Source organism: Echiichthys vipera (genome assembly GCF_963691815.1).
Source record: "Echiichthys vipera genome assembly, chromosome: 8".
NCBI classification, from domain to species: Eukaryota; Metazoa; Chordata; class Actinopteri; order Perciformes; family Trachinidae; genus Echiichthys; species Echiichthys vipera.
Window position 1 is genome coordinate 24,803,368 of NC_139833.1, and position 20,056 is coordinate 24,823,423.

At 39.8% G+C, this 20,056-nt stretch overlaps 1 protein-coding gene across 1 annotated transcript in view; it reads right to left on the reverse strand.

Annotated features, from left to right (window-relative positions):
- LOC310950310 (exostosin-1a-like) overlaps nt 1-20,056 on the reverse strand; it is a 43,831-nt gene that overhangs the window by 2,973 nt on the left and 20,802 nt on the right. Inside the window, exons 2-10 of the mRNA XM_083918030.1 lie at nt 9,099-9,192; nt 6,166-6,273; nt 5,752-5,871; nt 3,614-3,746; nt 2,862-2,980; nt 1,721-1,816; nt 685-774; nt 341-501; nt 60-231 (exon numbers count right to left, since the gene is read on the reverse strand). Of these exons, the coding sequence (XP_083774156.1) occupies nt 60-231; nt 341-501; nt 685-774; nt 1,721-1,816; nt 2,862-2,980; nt 3,614-3,746; nt 5,752-5,871; nt 6,166-6,273; nt 9,099-9,192 (1,093 nt within the window). The remainder of the gene's footprint in view (nt 1-59; nt 232-340; nt 502-684; nt 775-1,720; nt 1,817-2,861; nt 2,981-3,613; nt 3,747-5,751; nt 5,872-6,165; nt 6,274-9,098; nt 9,193-20,056) is intronic.

The following is a 20,056-nucleotide window of genomic DNA, read 5'->3' on the forward strand; positions in this document are numbered from 1 at the left end:
CTACCTCCAGGCATAATGATAAAATTAATTTGTTTTACAGAATAAATATTCTGCCTCACCTGTCCCATCATGGTCTCCTTGTATTGTTTCTTCTGGGTGACTTTGATGGGTGGTAGTTTAGACACAGAGGACACCAAAAAATTCATCAGAATATCCTCGCAGTTTGACATCTGGTCAACCATGTTCTTCAGACTGGCTGGAAGGTAGGTGGTGTACAAGTAGTGGTAGTATCTAAGGAATAAGAGAGAGTGGATTGTGTTTGTACTGAACTAAATTGAAACTGAATTTCAGTGGAGAGGAATGAAATGCAATAAAGAAGCAGAGAGGAGTGTGTCAGCACTTGTGATAGATGGCGGCCCCAGTCAGCACCATGGAGTAATCGTTGGTCCATTTGGAAGTGTAGCCCCACCGCTCCTTGTTGCTGTCCCAGAAGTGGCTGCGGGCTGGGTAACCAACAATGCGGTCTGGGAAACTCTGCCACACTTTGAAGGCAAAGTCCACCTGGGCCGAGATCAGAGAGAAACAAATACACAGCAAGAGAAGGCATGAGGCGAAGAAACCAGGAACACATTTACTGTATAGAAACGATCCATAACAGTGATTACACAATTATTAACAAGAGCGCCTGCAGCATATAGTCTTGATTCAAATGTACTGAAAATCTAAAAACTCTGGTCGTCTGACCTCTGTGGTGGAGAGCACGGTGTCCTCATCCAGACTGAGCACAGCATCAGTGGGGATGGTGTCGTAGGGCAGGAAACGACTGCTTATCACCTGGCATGATTTGCAAAACACAGACACACAAGCAAACCGTGAACAGTTGCTAAAAGGGAGTAAATATTAATAGCATGCAGCTCAGAAACAACATCAGCATATAAGCAGGGCCCGTATGAGCAGAAGTGAGGTTCATCTGCCTGACAAGCAGCCTTACCAGTGTCTCAATGTGTTTGTGCTACAGAGTCGTTTCATCAACAGAATATGTCAAATAATATACAAGCTGACATGAGACCAATAACTGCAGAATTGAATACAGCAAATAACACTGTATAACACATGCTCATTAAGTGGTTTCCAATTAATTAAATATGTGCACTTTGATGTAAATAGAAGTACTTTATAAAAATACAGCGTAAGGGTTTCAATTCCTGATCGCAATGGCCTATATTACATTTAGAACAATGGATGCCACATCGCCATTCAAGCTAAAGGTCAGAGGCACTTGATGAAAAAGGATGTTAACCGCAGTACAATCTTGTAACCCATCAGCTATCGGCATCCATATTAAGACAGAGAGGCTGTAGGCTTAAATGAAGAAACGATGAAAGCGAAGGTTTCTATCACATTAATTATTTCCAAATGGAGGCTGATAAAAATGTAAATTAAAAAGCTAGAACGTCTGAACTTCTTTCATTTAAATTGGACCTGAAGCGTGGACTTTTCAACATTTGATGTCCTGTGCTTTTTGTACTGAAGAGTCTAGACCTCAGTATCTGTCATTATCAATTCAGGAAAAAAAATAATAAAAGTCTGAGTTGTTCAAAACACTAAGAGATGGTCTGGAAGCACCCGAATACACCATGCACTTTGACCAAACCTACAGTTTTACATTTTCTTTACATTCTTGAAAAAATTAAATTCATCTGAAGGCTTCTAGTGCAGAATGTTAAATGGATTCAATGACATAACCTAATGAGAGAAGGATAAGGCTGTGGATCTTTACCTTGCTTTCGCCTTCTATAACAATGACAGGGACTGAGGTGACAGGCCAGCGGTGTTTGGCAGGAAGAGGCTTGTCACAGTTCCATAAAACTATCACCTGCACAAAGAGAAAATAGGTAAAGCTTAGCCATCATCCAGAGCAATTTTCATAATCATCTGTATGTCTAAGTATGTAAACCTAATAAGAAATATGTGAAAACAGAAGCCTATTCATGTTTGACGATCCATGTCTGACTTATCAATATATGCACAGATCAAAAAGCCCCAATACGGCCTTGTTACTATTCAAAGCTCTATTTTTATTTATGTGGAAGACAATAACGTCTCAGTTTTACTGCACATCTATTTTCAGAACTGTCACACCGCCTACAGTTACATGACAGCGACAAACTGCATCACTGAATGTTCAAACAAAATGTGCTGCCACCTTCATGTTAGCCATGCAGGGTTAAATCCAGAAAAAAATGAACACACATTTTCATGAATTTGCAAAAATGCCCCAAATAGGGCAACATATTTACTGTACACACTAAAACCACTGCTCCACATCATAACAGAGAACTATTAGTTTAAAGTCTAACTACCTGTGCCATAAAGCCACCACTATCACCATGATTATCTTATACAGCCTTTTATGTGTGAATGCACTGTACATTTCAGCTGAACAGCTGTGCACTACATGGTTCTGCAGGTAACCAATCCCTGTTTTTTCTGCAGTATGCATTACTATAGTATGATAGGATCTGTAAAGAGAAGAGTGCCAGGGTGAATCTACTGTGGTAGAAAGGTTTGGAAAATATTTGGACAGCTTCTCTTCATCTCAAGCATGAATAATACATTGAAGTTCAAAAGCAGTTTTAAAAAAACACCAGTGATGTGATAAAGCTGAGAAATGACACTGAAATGGAGACAGGCTTCACACTCTCTGCTTTTTGTTTAAATTCTTAAAACAGTGTGTTCCAAACTCTCAGTGTTTTAATTTGTTAAACTTGTAAATATTTTCCTTATCGGATAAATTCGCTCCATTATAGTTCAATGGAGGATCTACTCACCTCACATCAGCATCAAGTAACCGCTGCAGATCAGGTCAAACTGATCACAACTGAGTGAGGTGAGTAATGTAGTGTGATGTGTTGAATTACCTGAGCACAGTACTGGGATTTGGCCACAGCCACGAGCAGCTTCATGACTGGCTGGGACTGGGAGACCAGTGGGCTCACCACGTGAACGATCGCTGTAAACTTGGTGTATGGCTTAACACCTGTAAACAGCCAGGACACATCAAAGGTAAGCAAGAATCAAATCTGTGGGTACGATTTCAAGCAGGAGAATGATCTTCTGAATCACGTTCACTCCCATTGGATCACTTTAACATGGAGCAGCATAAAACCTGAACCCTACAGTTAGATGGTCTATAAGTTTTGGTATCTTTCATATGATTATTTCTAAACTGAACGGCACATAGTAGAATTTCTTTTATAAGTAATGCCTCTTTGACAGCTCTGAGCGTCTCTTAGTCTGGGCTTGTTTACTTCAAGCTGTGTTTACTCAGTGCAACTGAACAGGTCTAATTAGGCTTGTAAAGGGAAAGGTGCCAGTTAACCAAATCCCAATGTCAACAACAGGCCGCATATCTAGCCAATTAACCAAGCACAAACACAACATAGCAACATGGCAGGTCTAATTGGCGAACTACTCTGTGACAAATCATGAATTAATAAAAGGCATACTGCACTTGTGGCAATGTCACCGATTTAGTTTACAAGTATTCAACAGCTGCCACGCTCCAGCTGTTCCCGTGTAGTGTTATAAATGAAAATCAGTCTATCAAACCTTAGGGAGTGCAATTAATGTGAAGCCCGGCATAGAGCATGTGCTTGAAAAATTAACTGACCCAGCTTAGCGTAGTAGAAGGGGAAGTCTCCCAGGTATGTCGAGTATTGAGGCAGGGTGAAAAGGCCTCCAGGTAGACTGTTCCACATGAGGTTACTTCTTGAGGTTTGCTGCAGTACTCTGTCCTGGATGATCTGCATAAACAGAGGAGATCAAAATTGTGTTCTCTGTAAAGTGGTCACTTGATTGCAGTTGGTAAATATCAACAGACTGTTCAAAATGCTCCTTGTTCCCGTGTGACTCAGAAAAAAGACCAAGATACAGCTAGGACATACTTTCAGTCAAGATCTTCCATGTCCATTTACTTCAACTCCAACAATAATTATGTCAGTCTGAAACAGAATCTGAGGGCAGACACTGACCCTCTGGCACTGCTCAAACTAACAACTCAAATAAGTCCCTTCAAATAAACAAAAATGAAAAGAACAAGAACAAATGAGCGGTTTGCATTATGCTGTCATGTCGCATGACAAAATACAAATAACATAATATAATTAAACAGAAACATCAATTGAGTTTTTCAAAAGAAAGTAGATTGGCACCAGATGTTTAACCCAATATGACTCTATGGGCCCACAGCATCAACAGTTTCCCACCCCGCCAAAGCTCTAAGAAGGCTCTACCGTAGTAAATTATTAAGTAGTCTCAAAGGTTATGAGGTAGTTACAGAGCAAAGTAAACCCTGTTTACTTCTTGTAAGATATGGTGGTAATAAACAGATTCTTGAGGTGCAACTTTACCCGGTTTACAGTAAAATATCTACAATCCCTTGCTAATGGCAGCTCACTAATGGATTGAATCTGAAGCCAAAACCCTGGCCTCTTACCAGCCTTGTACTTCGGCATGTGTTGGAAGAGGGTTAAGATACTGAAGAGTGTAAACAGGTTGAAGATCAGCTTCTTTGGGGTGTAACTTTACCCTCCTTACAGAGAAATCCCAGCTCTGCCCTCCGGTGCGCTGCCTTCCTACCTCTTGGGACGAGGCCTCTGTAATATTACCCGAGGACAGCAACTAATTATGTATACCGCACGCAGCAATATGGTTGACGGGTAACAACTGAAAATCAGCAGTACTTTCCCTTTGTTATAATTTAGATTTAAACATTCATTAAACAAAATAAACATCAGCTACAAGCAAAATGCTGATACATTTATATGCTGGTAGGCTACCAGGTCCTCTGCTGACCCATGCCGATAGTGGCTGGTGAATTTGGGGATGCACAAAAGCCTGATTTGGAATTGAGTGAAAAATCCTGCCTTACAAATAGCCAGCCTTACACATCCTCTCTGTTTCTCAGTTTTGCTCCCTTATCCTTTCATTCCTCCCAGCTCTCAACTTTGCATGTTCGTAATTCCAGCCCAAGAGCAGCAATATGGCCTGCTCTTTAACAGGAATAATATAGATAAATGGGGCATGACAGCAGTGCTTAACAATATCCAACAACATCCCTCTTGGTTTTCAATCTGGTCATTGTGGGTGTTATGTCCTGGGCTACACAGTCTGCACTGGCAAGATTTCAGTACAAAGTCAATCATCAGGATGAACAGAACTGAGTGATTAGACTGAATGGATTCAGAGGCTGCCCACATTTTACAATTTTTTTGCCCTCTCAAATCCAAATGTTCTCAGTGTAAGCAAGTGGAAATCCCACTCATGTGTGACGCCTGTTTTTCAGGTGCTTTCAGGGCACAATGGCCACCAACTTTGGGAACGCAGTAGCGCCCAACCGACGTGCCTCACATTCCCCAGGCGGTAAAAGACGCAGCATGTGTGGGGCTCCTTATAGCATACTTGTATTTGTATGCTTGTATGTACTTGTGTACATGCATGCATAGTTGTTTTCATACAGCTGACAAATAGCAGAACCACAGTATCAACACTTTACATTTCCAAATTACTGGATGCAAAACTAACAACACAGGTGGAACAGTACTGCAAAAATACTGACATATTTACACACAAACTAGTGACATGCAGCAATGGGCAATGGCACCAGATTCTTCTTCTTCTGTTTTTTAATGAAAAATATATACATGTACAATCACAACAAAATATATTAAAAACTTCTCTAATATATGTGTGTGTGTGTGTGTGTGCGCGCAATTGTATTGCATTGTATATATGAGCATGTGTATGTACCTCCAATGTAGTCAGTACTATCTTCTCCACCGAGTTGAAATAAGCCTCCCATAGGAACTGAGTCTGGTGTCTAAGGGACAGGATTTTATCCTGGTGGATGGAGCGCACCGTTGAGGGGATCTAAGAAATAAATAAATACATGTTATTGCATACCCCAGACACTGAACACAAACACATCCCTCATTGTCTTCAGAACAAGAAAAAGACCTGCGTCGCAATGTTGACAATTGAAAAGGCAACAATAACACCAACAATAAGGCCTGATAATGACGAATTCAAATATTGTTATCCTCAATAAAAATAAGATGAATAGTGAATGCAACAGTAGTGCAGGTATTATTTTTGTTCATTTTTATCAGGGTTAACTTAGCTTTTAGTTTAAGTTTCTACTGCACTAGCAGAAGCTGTACCTACCTGTAATAGCAGCCTTTCATCCCCAATCACGGCTGCCGTATTCCAGTCGATGATCTCTGAGAAGGGCAGCTCCCATCCATTACTTAGCATCACTGGCACACAAGCTGCCTACAAGAGTAACACACACACAAAATAGACTGGAGGTTAATGAGATAAATTATCTAAGAAAAGCTGCTCTGTGGAATGTGTGATGCTCACAAAGGGTATCGTCATGTATGGGGAATGCAAACATACATGACAAGAAATAATGTATTCATAGATAAATGTTTAAAGTCAGTGGCATGGAGAAGTTGGATAAGAGCACCATTTGTTCGCCAGTGTCATATCTCACGGAACATTAATCTTAAAATACCTATATTCGAAGGAAACAACCAGACATCCCTTGTGTGGTGTAGGATGTATTTCTACAAGAAATAATTTGAAGACAGACTGGAGAGAAGAGAAAACTGAAAAGTATTACTAAATGTAACGCTCTGCAAACCCATGTCATCACTGTACAAGCTCAAGGGCAATTTAGCCAATAGAGGCAACATATCTTCCAACACATTTCCAACTAAAGAACTGTTGCGGTACCTTGATGACTAACTCTTAAAGTGACTAGGCAGTGCGGCTTCACAAAAATGATCATTAAGTTCAGCAGAAAGGAAGATGCACTTCCAAATATACTTGAAACATAAAACCCATGTGTCTGAGATATTAATGGAATTGCACTGCAGTATCCATGTTTGTGAATGACCATGTGAGTCCAATCACCCATTTGTGGGTATGTGCAAACGTATATGAATGTGTGTGCTTCAAGTCTGTGTGTATGTTTGTCAGAGTTGAATCCCTATAATCTGCTAAGCAGGGTACCAATCACTGATTGGCCTTGGTCACTACACTACGGGCACAAACACTCCTGCATCAGGGTGCTGCAGTGCTTGTCTAATCTCCTCAGTGTCCTTAGAAAAGGCAGCAATCTGCTGAACCACTGCCATGCTTTCACTACCTATCTGCTCTCACAGACCTACCAACTAGAGACCACACACACACACACACACACACACACACACACACACACACACACACACACACACACACACACACACACACACACACACACACACACACACACACACACACACACACACACACACACACACACACACACACACACACACACACACACACACACACACACACACACACACACACACACACACACACACACACACCTGTTAGAATACTCACTTGAGCCAATGTAACTAATACAGCCAAATTCACGAGTGTCTGCCTGCCCTCCTCAACTACTGCGCTGCTGCAGGAGGCTGAAAGTGAAAAGACACACAAATACCTCCAGGCTGTGGTCCAGCCCTACTCGCCAGCTAACCTCTGCATGTTACCTCAACTGCAGCTACTGCTTCCTCTTCCTGTGTCGACCTGGTCACCAGTCCACTGTCTGACTTTGCCACACTCCTGGCTCCCTTGTGTTGCCAATAAAGAGACACTGCACATATTCTATTGTAAAACTCAAAAGTCATTTTTCTTTTTCTACTTGCTCAAAAAAACGCACTCTTCTGACTTTATCTCTACCGTTTTTCCCAGGACTAGAGCTTACAGTACTTGCCATAAACTTAACTCACAGAGGAAAGTAAGACCATGACTTGATTTTCTGATGACAAAAACATTGCTGTCGCACTCATTGTACTCTAAGTCATGTTAGTGTACACAGAGACAACTTCAAGTGATTATCCTATATGCAATCATCAATCTATATGCAAATTATAAAAATACTTTCCATGTGGACATACAGTATCCTCACAACACTGGTACCCAGAGAGCGTCAAGGGAAAAAAGGACCATTATACTGCTTTTCACTCTTTTTCGCTGGTGTTAACAAAACTGTATAAATCTGTCCCCGAGTGTCCTAGGATGTCAAATTAAACACATCAGTGATTTGTGTTCAGATACCCATTCTGGTCATAAATAGCAAATACTCACTTAATTCAAATTTCGTTATTGCCATGAATGAACAATATTGCCGAAGCATCAAAACATGTACCTTTCATCATGACATCTGGTATACTGGATCAGTCGCCCACATAAGCTTGCATTAGGATTAACAGACTAATAAAGCAAGTTTGGTTTTGATAGATCGATGTATTTGAAAGGTGGCCTGTAAATGGGGCTTACTTCATACATCCATCTCAGCCAATGGCAATTCAACAAGCACGGTCACTAAAGAAGCTTTTATATATCTGCACAATTTAAGTGAGCTGGTAGATTGTGTGGATGAGGCAATAAGTGATATGGGCTAAAATACATTTTCCTTTAAAATGCCATTGAGAATTAAGGACACTTGTTTAAGAGGGTACTGGAACTAAAAAGAGAGGATAACTCAAGGAGGTGGGTGAAGAAACTCAGAAGTGACAAAAAAACAGAACCAGAAATGAAAAGCAACTGCTGTATCAATACTGGCTGCACATTAACACAATGACTGGCAGTGAGTGAGAGAGCTACTTAGTGCATCACTTTTTCCATTCTCAACCACTGATTAATGGCTTTATTATTTGGTCACCACAGCCTCAGGGCTGACGCACTCCAAGATTTCTTGAACCAGTTCGACTTGTGTTTGGTCATTATGTTCAGCTGCCAAACCAAGTTGCCAAAATAGATCTTAATGAAATAGACACATCATAACTGAAACACTGTAAGCACAAGGATCTGTGTGGGGCAGCTTTCAGCTTTTTCAAATCTTGCAGCAAGTCCTTCAAAATATTTGTGACACAGATTGAGTAAAGACACAACATAGTATGACTGCAACGGCACAGAAAGAGTATCAAGCGTCAAAGTAAGACTCTTCAGAGTCACCATAATGCACTTGCTGTAACTGATTACAACTTACCAACAGCTAAGCCTAACAATAATGGGCAGCACCTGTACGTGTTACTGACCTGCAAAGCCTCTAGGAAGCGGAAAGAACCCAGCCGTCGTCCTCGCGGTACCAGACAGAACGTGGAGTTGTACAGCATCTCTCTGTAGTCATACCTGTAGGTAGCAAAGAAGAGAAGACATCAGAAACTAAGAATTTGTCCTCACATGTACAGTATACTAAATTAACATCACACACTAGAACATTGTCCTCTCACGAGTGCATGGGTTTCTTCTTCAGGAGCACAGCCAATACCAGGCCCCAGAAGAGTGAAGCAGCAGAGGACAGAACAGAAAAGGCACATATTTTTTTACTATGGAATACCTAGAAAGCACCAGTACTTTCAGGAAAAAAACCCACACTGACCTTGACTCCTCTCTCTTAAATTCTCCCCACCCATCTTTGAACCCCTTGCCCTCTCACCTGCACATCACAACATCTCTCCCTCCATCCAATCTAAGCCTCAGTCACCACTTACTGGGATTAAGGAGCTGCCCTGAAATTCCTACAGTGTCAATATTAGACTATGTAAGTATGTGAGAGTGTGCGAAAAAGGTGCTATTCTATGTTGCTTGGTTTTCATGGATTGGATTGTGTTTCATTAGCTAAAAAAGCATCCATGCAATCACATTTGCATGAGAATGCAATATGGAGGCCAAGGTGAGTGATAATTTGTATGCATGGCGTGTGCCTTGGGCTATTTTCCTATGCTCTCCTTTATTGTATATAGATTTATTATGCCTTAGGTTTTACTCCGGTGTCTCTGCTGTAAGTGCACTGCTGCTAAGTGTCTGTGTGGCAGTTCACAGAAATATAGATGTAGTTCCCCCTTAGTACATTATGATATGAAGTATGACACACTTTTCCATGCAATGCCTTCAGGTGCATCAATCTTTTCAATGATCAAGTCTTTTTAAAGCAATGAAGGGAAGGTTCATCTTAACCCTATTTTTTTAGGGAATGCAGCAAGCGCACAAGGCCGCCAATTACATTTTTAGTTGTAGAAGAATACTCATAAAGACAAGACACAGCTAATTCCCAAATCACAATTTCTGGGTCATCTGAAATAAGACAATACACGCAAGCCTTGCTGAAAAGCATTCAGAGCTGAGCTGTCTTTACCACAAACTAATATCATCTACGATAGTATCTTAATTGTTAATTTAACAATGTGTGAAATTACAATATTGAGTATGTCCCTTATTTTGCAAAAAACAATCAAAAAGTGCCATGCATTCAATGCGCGAGTAAGCCTAGTTGCCAGATGAGAGTGTTTTCAGCCAAAATATTTGGGCAGCTTTGTGTGTGACTGGCTTGGGAAATGTAATCTCAATTTGGCAAACCCGACAGCAGCACGTGCGCATTGAGAACACATGCCGTGTTCACGCGTCCAACAACAACAACTAACCAGGCTAACGTTGCTGCATGTATGGCTGAAGTAAAAAATGAGTGAACAAAAAAATCAGGAGACGAAACACAAAGTCTACCAGCCTTGGGAGTCACTAAAAAAAACAGTGAGCGATCTTTGTGCAGTATTTGACACTTGAAGCCTGGATTCGGAGACTTAGTTTTGTTCTTGCTTATGCTGTATGTTGTTCATTTCACTTGACAGCACAGCAGTATTCGTGCCTTGTAGTTCAAATATGATGAGTATTGTTTACAATAAAATGCTCTCGTGATAGTTTTGGCTAGTCCTTGTGCAATATTTCATAAAGTAAATCCTATAAGTAACTTTGAAATGGTTTATGAATATTTGCACTGCTTGATCTCAATACTTGCACTAGTGATTTAAGTGTTTGTGTAATGTACTTAGTTGAAAGGCTCAGTTTTAAGTTCACAAATAAGACCTGTTTTTCTTAAACAAGTTGCTTTTGTCAATATTAGCATTAACATCTAATATACTATTACCAACTGCGAGCTAGTACATGGAATGCCACACAATGCCAGGCAAGGATGGAAATCAAGCTCTCAATAGCTTTTACATAAGACATTTTAAAACACTACTTGTAAAGATCTAAGTGTTGTAATGGCATAGTGCTTTTGGAAATAAGACTTACGAAGCAAAAATATCTAATGCAAGCATTGACAGATTTCACATTGCTCGTGGTTGGCAAAGCACACATTCGGTTGAGTTAGAGATGTAAGCAATGTATGTACAACCAATTATCAATGTAAGTAGATAGATCTTTAACCAGTCAGAAAACATTTTTTTTCAGAAAAAAACACTGCTACCCACGCCGCACAGTTTGCGAACTGGTCTGACTTCCAGCCCAGTGGATGTTGGCCTGACTAACATTTTTGAGGGAAAACTGAGTTCACTAGAGGCCTGACCAACCGTTTTCTGGTGAAGGTCATGGCAGAGCCCCATAGGTACCTTCTGGTGTACAATCATACACTATCTTTTCTTCTTCTCTTATTCTATGTATGACCTAAAGAGCACATGTAAACTCCAATATGGGATCAGCTTTGGTTTGACAATCTGGACAAACCCACCTAGGCTGAATTCCCACAAGTTGCCGCAGGGTACACTCGTGGTGGGAGTCTCACTTATGGCCGGCTTGTGTGATGCCTTGTTGTGTTCTTTAACCCCTTAATTAATGTTGCATAAGTTAATTTTACATTTCAGTTAACATTAATTTCTGTTAGATCGTTACAGTTTCAACATTTCCGACAGCACTTGAAGGCAGCTTCATTTCACTGAGAGAAAAAAAAGAGACTGAGCGGCTTGGCGTAGGAAATAATCAGCTGTTTTCTCCAACAAGTGCTTATGTTTTCATTTTTATTTTTTTTATCCTCTTGTGACAGTGATAGAGGCAGGGTTTTTACTGTGCGGAACTCTAAGACCGCCTCAAACAGACCAACTGGCCACCGCAGCGTGAAGTCAGGTTGCATTTTTTCCAAAAATTGAGTCCGTCTTTTCACCGCAGCCTGCTGTTTTTTTTTTTCTGCATCCCCCTGCGGTTTCCACCGGCGCAGGCTAAAGGGACTACTTCCATTCAGACTGAATGAGACTGCTACAGACTAGACGATCCATTGGTACCAACCACGACAAGCTAGATTGTCAGGAAGGGGTCTAAATAATGTTAGGCTAAATTTTGGAGTTGAAAGAACTGGCATGGCCATTTTCATAGCGGCCCCTTGACTTCTGACCTCAAGATATGTGAAAAAAGGAGTTATATGGGCCACGAGTCTCCCCTTTACAGACATGCACACTTTATGATAATCCCATGCAGTTTTTGGCAATAACCATTCTCTTGCAGTACAAAGAATTCTTAAAGAAGATTAACAGCCATAAAGAGGCAAAAAAGCTACAGCTAGGCTTGATGCCATCTATTATAGACTGTATAATAGGATGGATGTACACAGAAATCCATTACCCACAAAGCACATAGTAAGCTAAAGTAAATAACACTAAAGGCTATATAGCATCACAGATGGTCCTCTGATCTGTGCATCTATTATGAAAATATCTGATTCACCAGTCTGACTTCATCACAGATATGACAGACTATCATTAAGCATGAAAAACAAATATCCAGTCAGAGGCACATAATAACTGACCATTTTTCAGGCCTATAAAAACTAAAGTATAGGTCCATATCTGGGCCTCGGTGGGTGTAAATCTCCCATCCATCACATTTACTGTCACTGAAAAACTCAGAAAAGACCAGATGTTCCTCTCCCTGCATACCTCCATTCTTCTCTACTCTTCCAGATGGCTGCCTGTGGGGAGGAGCAGTCTCACAGTATGCTACCACATGTCAGTGGAGATGTTAAGGATGAGTGTTCAAAAATATCTTCTTCATAAAGCAGCTTCTGTCTTCATGTTCTTTTTCTGTTTAATTTGCTCCAAATTTTTCAAGTACACATGCCCGCAAGTTTCCAACAGATGGATCTCATTGGAAATTAAAAAAAAATAAAAAAAATCAGGATGTCGGGGATGGCTTAGTCATACCCAGCATCTCAGATAAGCGTCAGAAATGAACTCTACATGATATGAGTTAAATCCTGCTGAGATATATATTTTCCAACATGCAGATGGCCGCTGGTGAGCAGACCTACAGTAGCAGATTGGTCATCATGGAAAAATCACACCATTGAGCTGTCACCTGCCTATAATAATATTGTGCATATACTAGAATAAATGCAGTAATTAAGCCTGAAGCCAACATCTGCTATTAAGGCTATTGTTTAAAAAAATATAATAATAATAATAAAAAACTTTTCAATAAGACTTTTCTTAACAAGGTAAAAAAGTTATTTTTGGATAACTATATGAAAAACAAAAAAGAACAATATAGGGATCATGAAAACAAAACACTGGAGTATAAAATAAATAAGAAAACTATTTATGTAAAATTAGAGAATAAATTATTAATACTTGATTTATTCTGAAATATTGCTCTTTTTTATTGTTCAGAATTTGAAAGAATATTTGCTGTGGCAATACCACTGCTGTACTTTCATGTTTTTTTAAATAACCAACATACTTCAACAAAAATCTATAGCGGGCCATCCAATCTCTGTACACCCAAAGCGAGAGCTGTGTCCGGATCCAATCCTGTTAGTGATTTTCATGGACTGGATATCGAGGCATAGTCGTGGTGGGAAGGGGTTACAGTTCGGTGGGCTGGGGATCTCATCTCTGCTTTTTGCAGATGATGTGGTCCTGATTGCATCATCGGTCAGTGACCTTCAGCGCTCACTGGATCGGTTCGCAGCCAAGTGTGAAACGGCTGGGATGAGGATCAGCACCTGTTAATCTGAGACCATGGCTCTCAGCAGGTAACCGGTGGATTTCTTAGTCCGGATAGGGAATGAGTCCTTACCCCAAGTGAAGGAGTTCAAGTACCTCGGGATCTTGGCGCAGGGGCAAGGGGTGAAATGTGACTGGGCCTTTATGTAACCCATATATATGTTTGTGAGCGAGAGTGAGGGAGGGAGACAAGTAAAAAGAAGTAATCTGTGTGTTTTAGAGGGCTAATGGTTTTTGGGAGTGAACTGACTGGGCGTAGTGGGTACAATGTCGAAAGCTTGTTCCAACGATGCTATAACCAATTCTTGCTGCTAACAGTCTATTCCTAAATATCTTTATAGCAAGCAAGAGGCACTACAACAAACTCATTTTATGTACTTATCTAGGTCTAGAATAGAAGTCAGGGGCCAAGGTCCAACACACAGTTAGTTGGAACATATATCAAATAAGGAATCACATACTGTACATTTAAAGTCAATTAGCCAAGTCCATTAGAAGGCTGAGTAATTACTCATAGAACTAGAGTAACTTAGATGCAAGTAACTTTTTGTCTTAATGCCTTTATTTGAACTTTGATACTTAAACATGAAAGCTGACTCACTGATTGATGTTGGTTATACATTTTTCACATAGTTTCAACTCAAAGGGTAAAATTAGATGGTGACCAAATTATCATTGAGTTGCAATGAGTTTCAATCATCACTTCTACACCAGAACTCAGATCAATAATGGAACAGTTTATTCTGGTACATGTGCCAATTTTCTAGGTCTCTCATTGGGAAAAGAGAAAGGACTCAACAGTAAGATGGCAAATCATCATCTTTTGTTTTGATTCTATGTGAGAGCTACTGCTATCTTTATTTGGACCTATTCCTTGATGGGTATAATTGAATGTAAGCTATTAATATTGCAGGAAAGGAACATTCAATGAAACAGGAAGTTAGCTGGGTCAAAAAAAAACAACAACCAGTCTCCTAGCAACAAGCATGGATGTTGTGAAAAAGAAAGGCATGGCTCACTCAGTCAAGTGCCTGAGGAGACTCAGAAGAGCCAAAGTGTTTGTCTCCCATAATCTGCGTGGACCACACACATTTACAGAATAACTCATAGAAAGGACTGCAGTCAAAGGACACATTGTTCCAGCTGCTCTAAGACAAGTCACGGTGCTCACGTAGGTTCCCCCTCGATGTTTTCTGTGCTGCTTGGTTGCTGGCGAGAGAAAATAAATTTGAATGAACTTTCCAGGTTTTCATTTCTTTACTTATTTATTTATTTTTATAAATGAGGAAATTCAGTGCATTCTGAACATGATTTTTATCCCTGAAAAATGCACCAGTTTATGCATGAACAGCTTCAAAAAGTATGCTTCTAGTGATGGAGTCCTATTTATGTACTCACTGGCGAAAGAAAATATACTTGTAACTACCAGTATTCAACTACAAAAGAAAAGAATAGAAAATAGAGTAGATAAGAATAATAATCATAATCAAAAGTAGTAGTCTAAGTAATCAGTTGAAATGGTCACCTAAATAATCCAAAATAACTTCCAGAAAGAGAAAATGCAAGCATGGATTCATTCAAATATACTGCCTCCAGTTCATTGTGTAGCCATCACTCATCTTGGCCACAGGGAGAAGCTTCAACAACCGGGAAGTCCTACAGATGAACTTCAGAGGGAAAAATGATGGCAGCTCTAGTAGTATCTCGCTCTCTCACCCTACTCCCATCCCGTACTGACTTCATATCTCATTTTCTGCTTCCTGTTCTCTGTCACAGTTGAGCCAAGTTGATGGGCAGTTGGCTCTTGCCAGGACTATGAATTCAAGCCAGAGGAATTTCAGCCTGAAAGGCCCCGTGTGAAAGTGACTGTCATCGGATGAGAAAGGGAGAGACGAAAGAACAGCAGTTTGACAACCGCATGCTGTATCCAAGCCCCACACAGTCAGAGCCACCCATGGCAAGAAACTCACACAAACACACATATAAAGCCTCATTTTGATCACAACACATCATAGCGACTTCAATAGTTTCAAGACACTGCCAGACGCTCTTAGACCAAGCTGCTTTCTTTCCCCTGACAAGCACACCAGGAGGTAGACATGTATAACATAGTGATAGGCCCAAGGAGGGAAAGCCAGCATGTTTTACCTGTGCATGAAGGAAAACACTGACATCAAATAAAAACAAATACGCTCAATGGAAGACTTGCATTAGAACTGCCTATTAGTGTTGTCACGATACTAGAATTTCAAAGTTTAAACCCATACCCAGGAATGAAGGCAGAATTTTAAAATTAAGATTAGAACAATACAGACAACATCAATAACAACACTTTTAGAAAGTTGTCTGACGTAGTGAAAAAAAGAAAACACATAACTGTAGGGCCTGTGAATGTTCTCATTTGTCCATGTCATTGTTATACCTTTTTAAATTTAAGTCATAAGCCACTGGACTTGCTTGTTTGTCTTGGAAGATGTTTCACCTCTCATTCTCTGTAGAGAAACCATCGCTAAACAGAGGAGGAGGTCTGAGACACCACTTATCTCCAATTTACAATGCAGCCCTCTCATCTCTTCCCGGGAGATTCAACAATCGAACCTCAAAGAACAACTGTTCACAAAAGGGCCTCCAGTGACTCCAACAACTATCGTTATAACCCAGCAGAGCACTAACAAAGTCGAAACCAACTTCCCACCAACAACTGTCACTCCAACGACTGTCGTTGGCACTTGGAGCACAAAGGGTTCCATTGACATCATCGGCCTTATGTATGCCCTCACTAGAGGTTAAATAACTGGATCTCCACACCAGACCTTTGGACCAGTCCCAGCCTGGTCAGATCGTAAATTAACTGATGAAGACTCTTGGATGAGAGGTGAAAGCCTTCCAAGACAACCAACCAAGTCCAGTTGCTTTTGACTGAAATTTCTTTGGGGACATAACTTTAGGGTTTGTACAGTATATGACAAATATGTTCAAAGTATCTTGTTTGTTTTATTGTGTCGTATAGCTCAGGGATTGCCGTGTATATTAAATGGTTCCATGAAAGAGCTTAAACCTTGGGTTCAGTTGGTGAATAAGTTGTGGGAAGTCAGGTTTCTCCACAGTGTAAACAGAAATCTGTTCCAGCATCTGGTAGGTCAATCCAGAGAATGTTAGATTTGTGTGTGTGTGTGTGTGTGTACGTGTGTGTGTGTGTGTGTGTGTGTACGTGTGTGTGTGTGTGTGTGTGTGTGTGTGTGTGTGTGTGTGTGTGTGTGTGTGTGTGTGTGTGTGTGAAAACTTAAAATTTTACTGTGACACCAATTCCAACAATGCAATGCAGTTAAGTTTGAATTTCACACCAAATCGGACATTATGGCCATTGGCATAGAAATGTAACTTAAGTGGCCCACTTGTGTCTCCACTGTGTTTTGTCTGATCACAGCACGATGTCGCGTTGCGTCTCTCCAACTTGATTCAGTTTCAACTTTCTACTGCAGTAGCTGCGTTTTTTTCCCTTCTGCACCACCCTGATTCAAAGAAGGGGAGAACTGGTGTTTTCTCTAATATGTTTAACTATACATCTTTAAATTTATGAAATTACTAGGAAATCAAGGAAGTTTGCACATTCAGCGATTAAAGCAAAAAAAAAAAACTGACTTAATTTTTTTTCCAGGTTTAATTACCTATCTACAATTTGTATTTGTAATTTTTCAAATTGATCCGAAAGCTCCAAATTCCCACAAAACACTCCGAAAAAGGAAGGTTCCTCACTAGTGTGGTATGTTGTAAAAAGTCATAGCAAGGGGAATTTTGTGTGGTATTTTTCCTTTTTGTCTGACCAAACATCAATGAACAAACACAATGGATCTTAAATCAACTTAACCCATCTTTATGTTTTACTATCCACCTAACACAATGCAATGTGTAGTGCAAGCATCAGGTTTTCTGGTTGAGTCTTGTCTTCCGTTTTATTCAGTAGAATGTTTCAACATTATTCACAACTTAAGTCTTCATTTTTCTCTGTCTTTTCTTAAACAATATAGTAATAACAACAATGTGTAAGGTGATTAAACCTCTTTAGAAAGGGGATAGACATTTCTGTGTGTATATTTCTTTAAGTATCTAACACCCAGAGTGGGAAAGATGAAATGAATGAGGGGCCAGACAGAGTGGAGCTCACGACACTCAAAACACACAAGCAGTTTGTTTTGACTAGTTAAAAAGTTAGATAGTTGACCTGCAACTGTGTATTCAAACTCTATATTAGCACTCTTTAAATAGTCCTAATGTTCTGTGTGTTTAGGGTCAGGGTCGCAAATCACAAAGACAAGAACTTCACATCTAATCGGTTGTAAAAGTCAATCCTCACGTAAACTTAACAGCTCCAAAGCATAGATTGCAGAAATTATTGCTAACGCGTTCCTCAGTAGGAAACCATAGTCTGTTGTATTGCATCAAGTCCAAGCACAACTTTCAAAGCTATAAAGATCCCAAATTTTTTAACCCTTGTAGCTCTGTTGGTCTCTAAACTTGCAAGCTATGCGGATATTAGTTAGTTATCAACCTATTGTTGTCAAATGATTATCAAATAAGCGCGTGCCAATGATGGAAACAAAACAAACAGCCTCTTCATTGTAGCATGGACACGTGCATTATTGAGCAGACACTTGCTAAGCTACAGTGTTAACAAGCGGTTCATTAATTGATTAATACACAATGTAGCGCTCCTTATGGTGATACGGTACGTTACACATAGTGTTATTCTTGCTACGCATCAGGCAAAAAAAAAAAAAAAAAAAAACGCAAGAACATTTTTCATAGAAATATATGTATTTCAAATCTAAAAACGGCCCACAGGAAACTTTAAGTACTGTGTCCAATAAACGGAAATCCGTCGGAGTGATTGAGAACATTAATCCCTGCCGATTTCACATATCTCTGCGATGTAAATCAACTACCAGTTGACAACCTGGAAGTGATTGGTAGTTAGCGCGACAGCACAGTTATTCATCAAATCTAAGAAATCTACGAGATGAGGACACACATTTTAGTGGACAGAATAACTATGGAGAGTGTGACACTAACTTGCCTAAAATTATGGAGCTTAAAATACTTCACTGGCCTCAGGATGGTAGCATTAGAGATGAATGGCCATCATAATTATGAATGAGATTTACTGCCCTATCTTGTAGTTAATGGCATAGTTAATCTTGACTGTTGTACCTGCAGCCCTGATAGATGAACAACTTTTTTTAAGTGATAGAGTTGGCTAACGTTACCTCAAGCAGGAATTGAAACTTGGACAAAAAAGGGGATGGCAGCAGAGCTCCAGGAAAAAAATATAATTGAAAAATAAAAATACACATTGTTACACAATCTTGACTGTGACAATATACCTGAAGGGTGAATGTGCATAATTCATTATTCTGATTTATCCTCATCCTTTTTTTCCCAAATGTAAATGGATATTACCACGGTAGGTGGTTCACTAGTAAAAATGGTTTGTAGGGTGGAATATCCATTACCCATGAAAAAATCTTTATTTCCAAGGTCATCTGAAAGAAAAGTTCAGATGTTAAATCATAAAGTTCAAGTTAAGTCTCAAAATGCCAGTAAGGAATTCCCTCCTTTATGGTGAGGATTGAAGTCAAGAAGACGATTTTATGGTTATTGATAACTTGTGACTAATGAGGAAAGGGATTTGAATGTCTGAATAAACACAAGGCAAAATAAAAGGAGATGATTAAACACAGGGGTAATTGCTTCATTTCTCTGAGCTTTATTTTTGACAGTGAGTGGACTAATTATTCTTAAATCCCTGCATTTCTTTGTCGTCAGTACAAATAAAAAGGGGAAAGGGGAATGGTTTCCACACTAATGAAATGAAATGCGTACTAACATTGCTGCTTAATATGTTTTAAGGAGCACAACCTGTTCCCTTTTGTGTCCACGGAGCAAATATGATTTTCATACAAATTAGGGGTGGGCGGTATACTGGTTTCATCACTGTCCCCGGCATCAATTCTTTGATTCAGAGTGAGCACAGAGACATGCTGTGTTTTTGTGTGAGAGAGAGAACAGAGCAAATGGAAATCAATGTGCTGTATGATTTTCATTTTTTTAATACAGTGATATAATACCATCAATGCAAAAAAGAAAGTGATATTTTTAGGCTATACCAGCCACCCCTAATACCAATATGACTTTTTGTAAAACAAAGCCTTTACCTATTTCCTCAA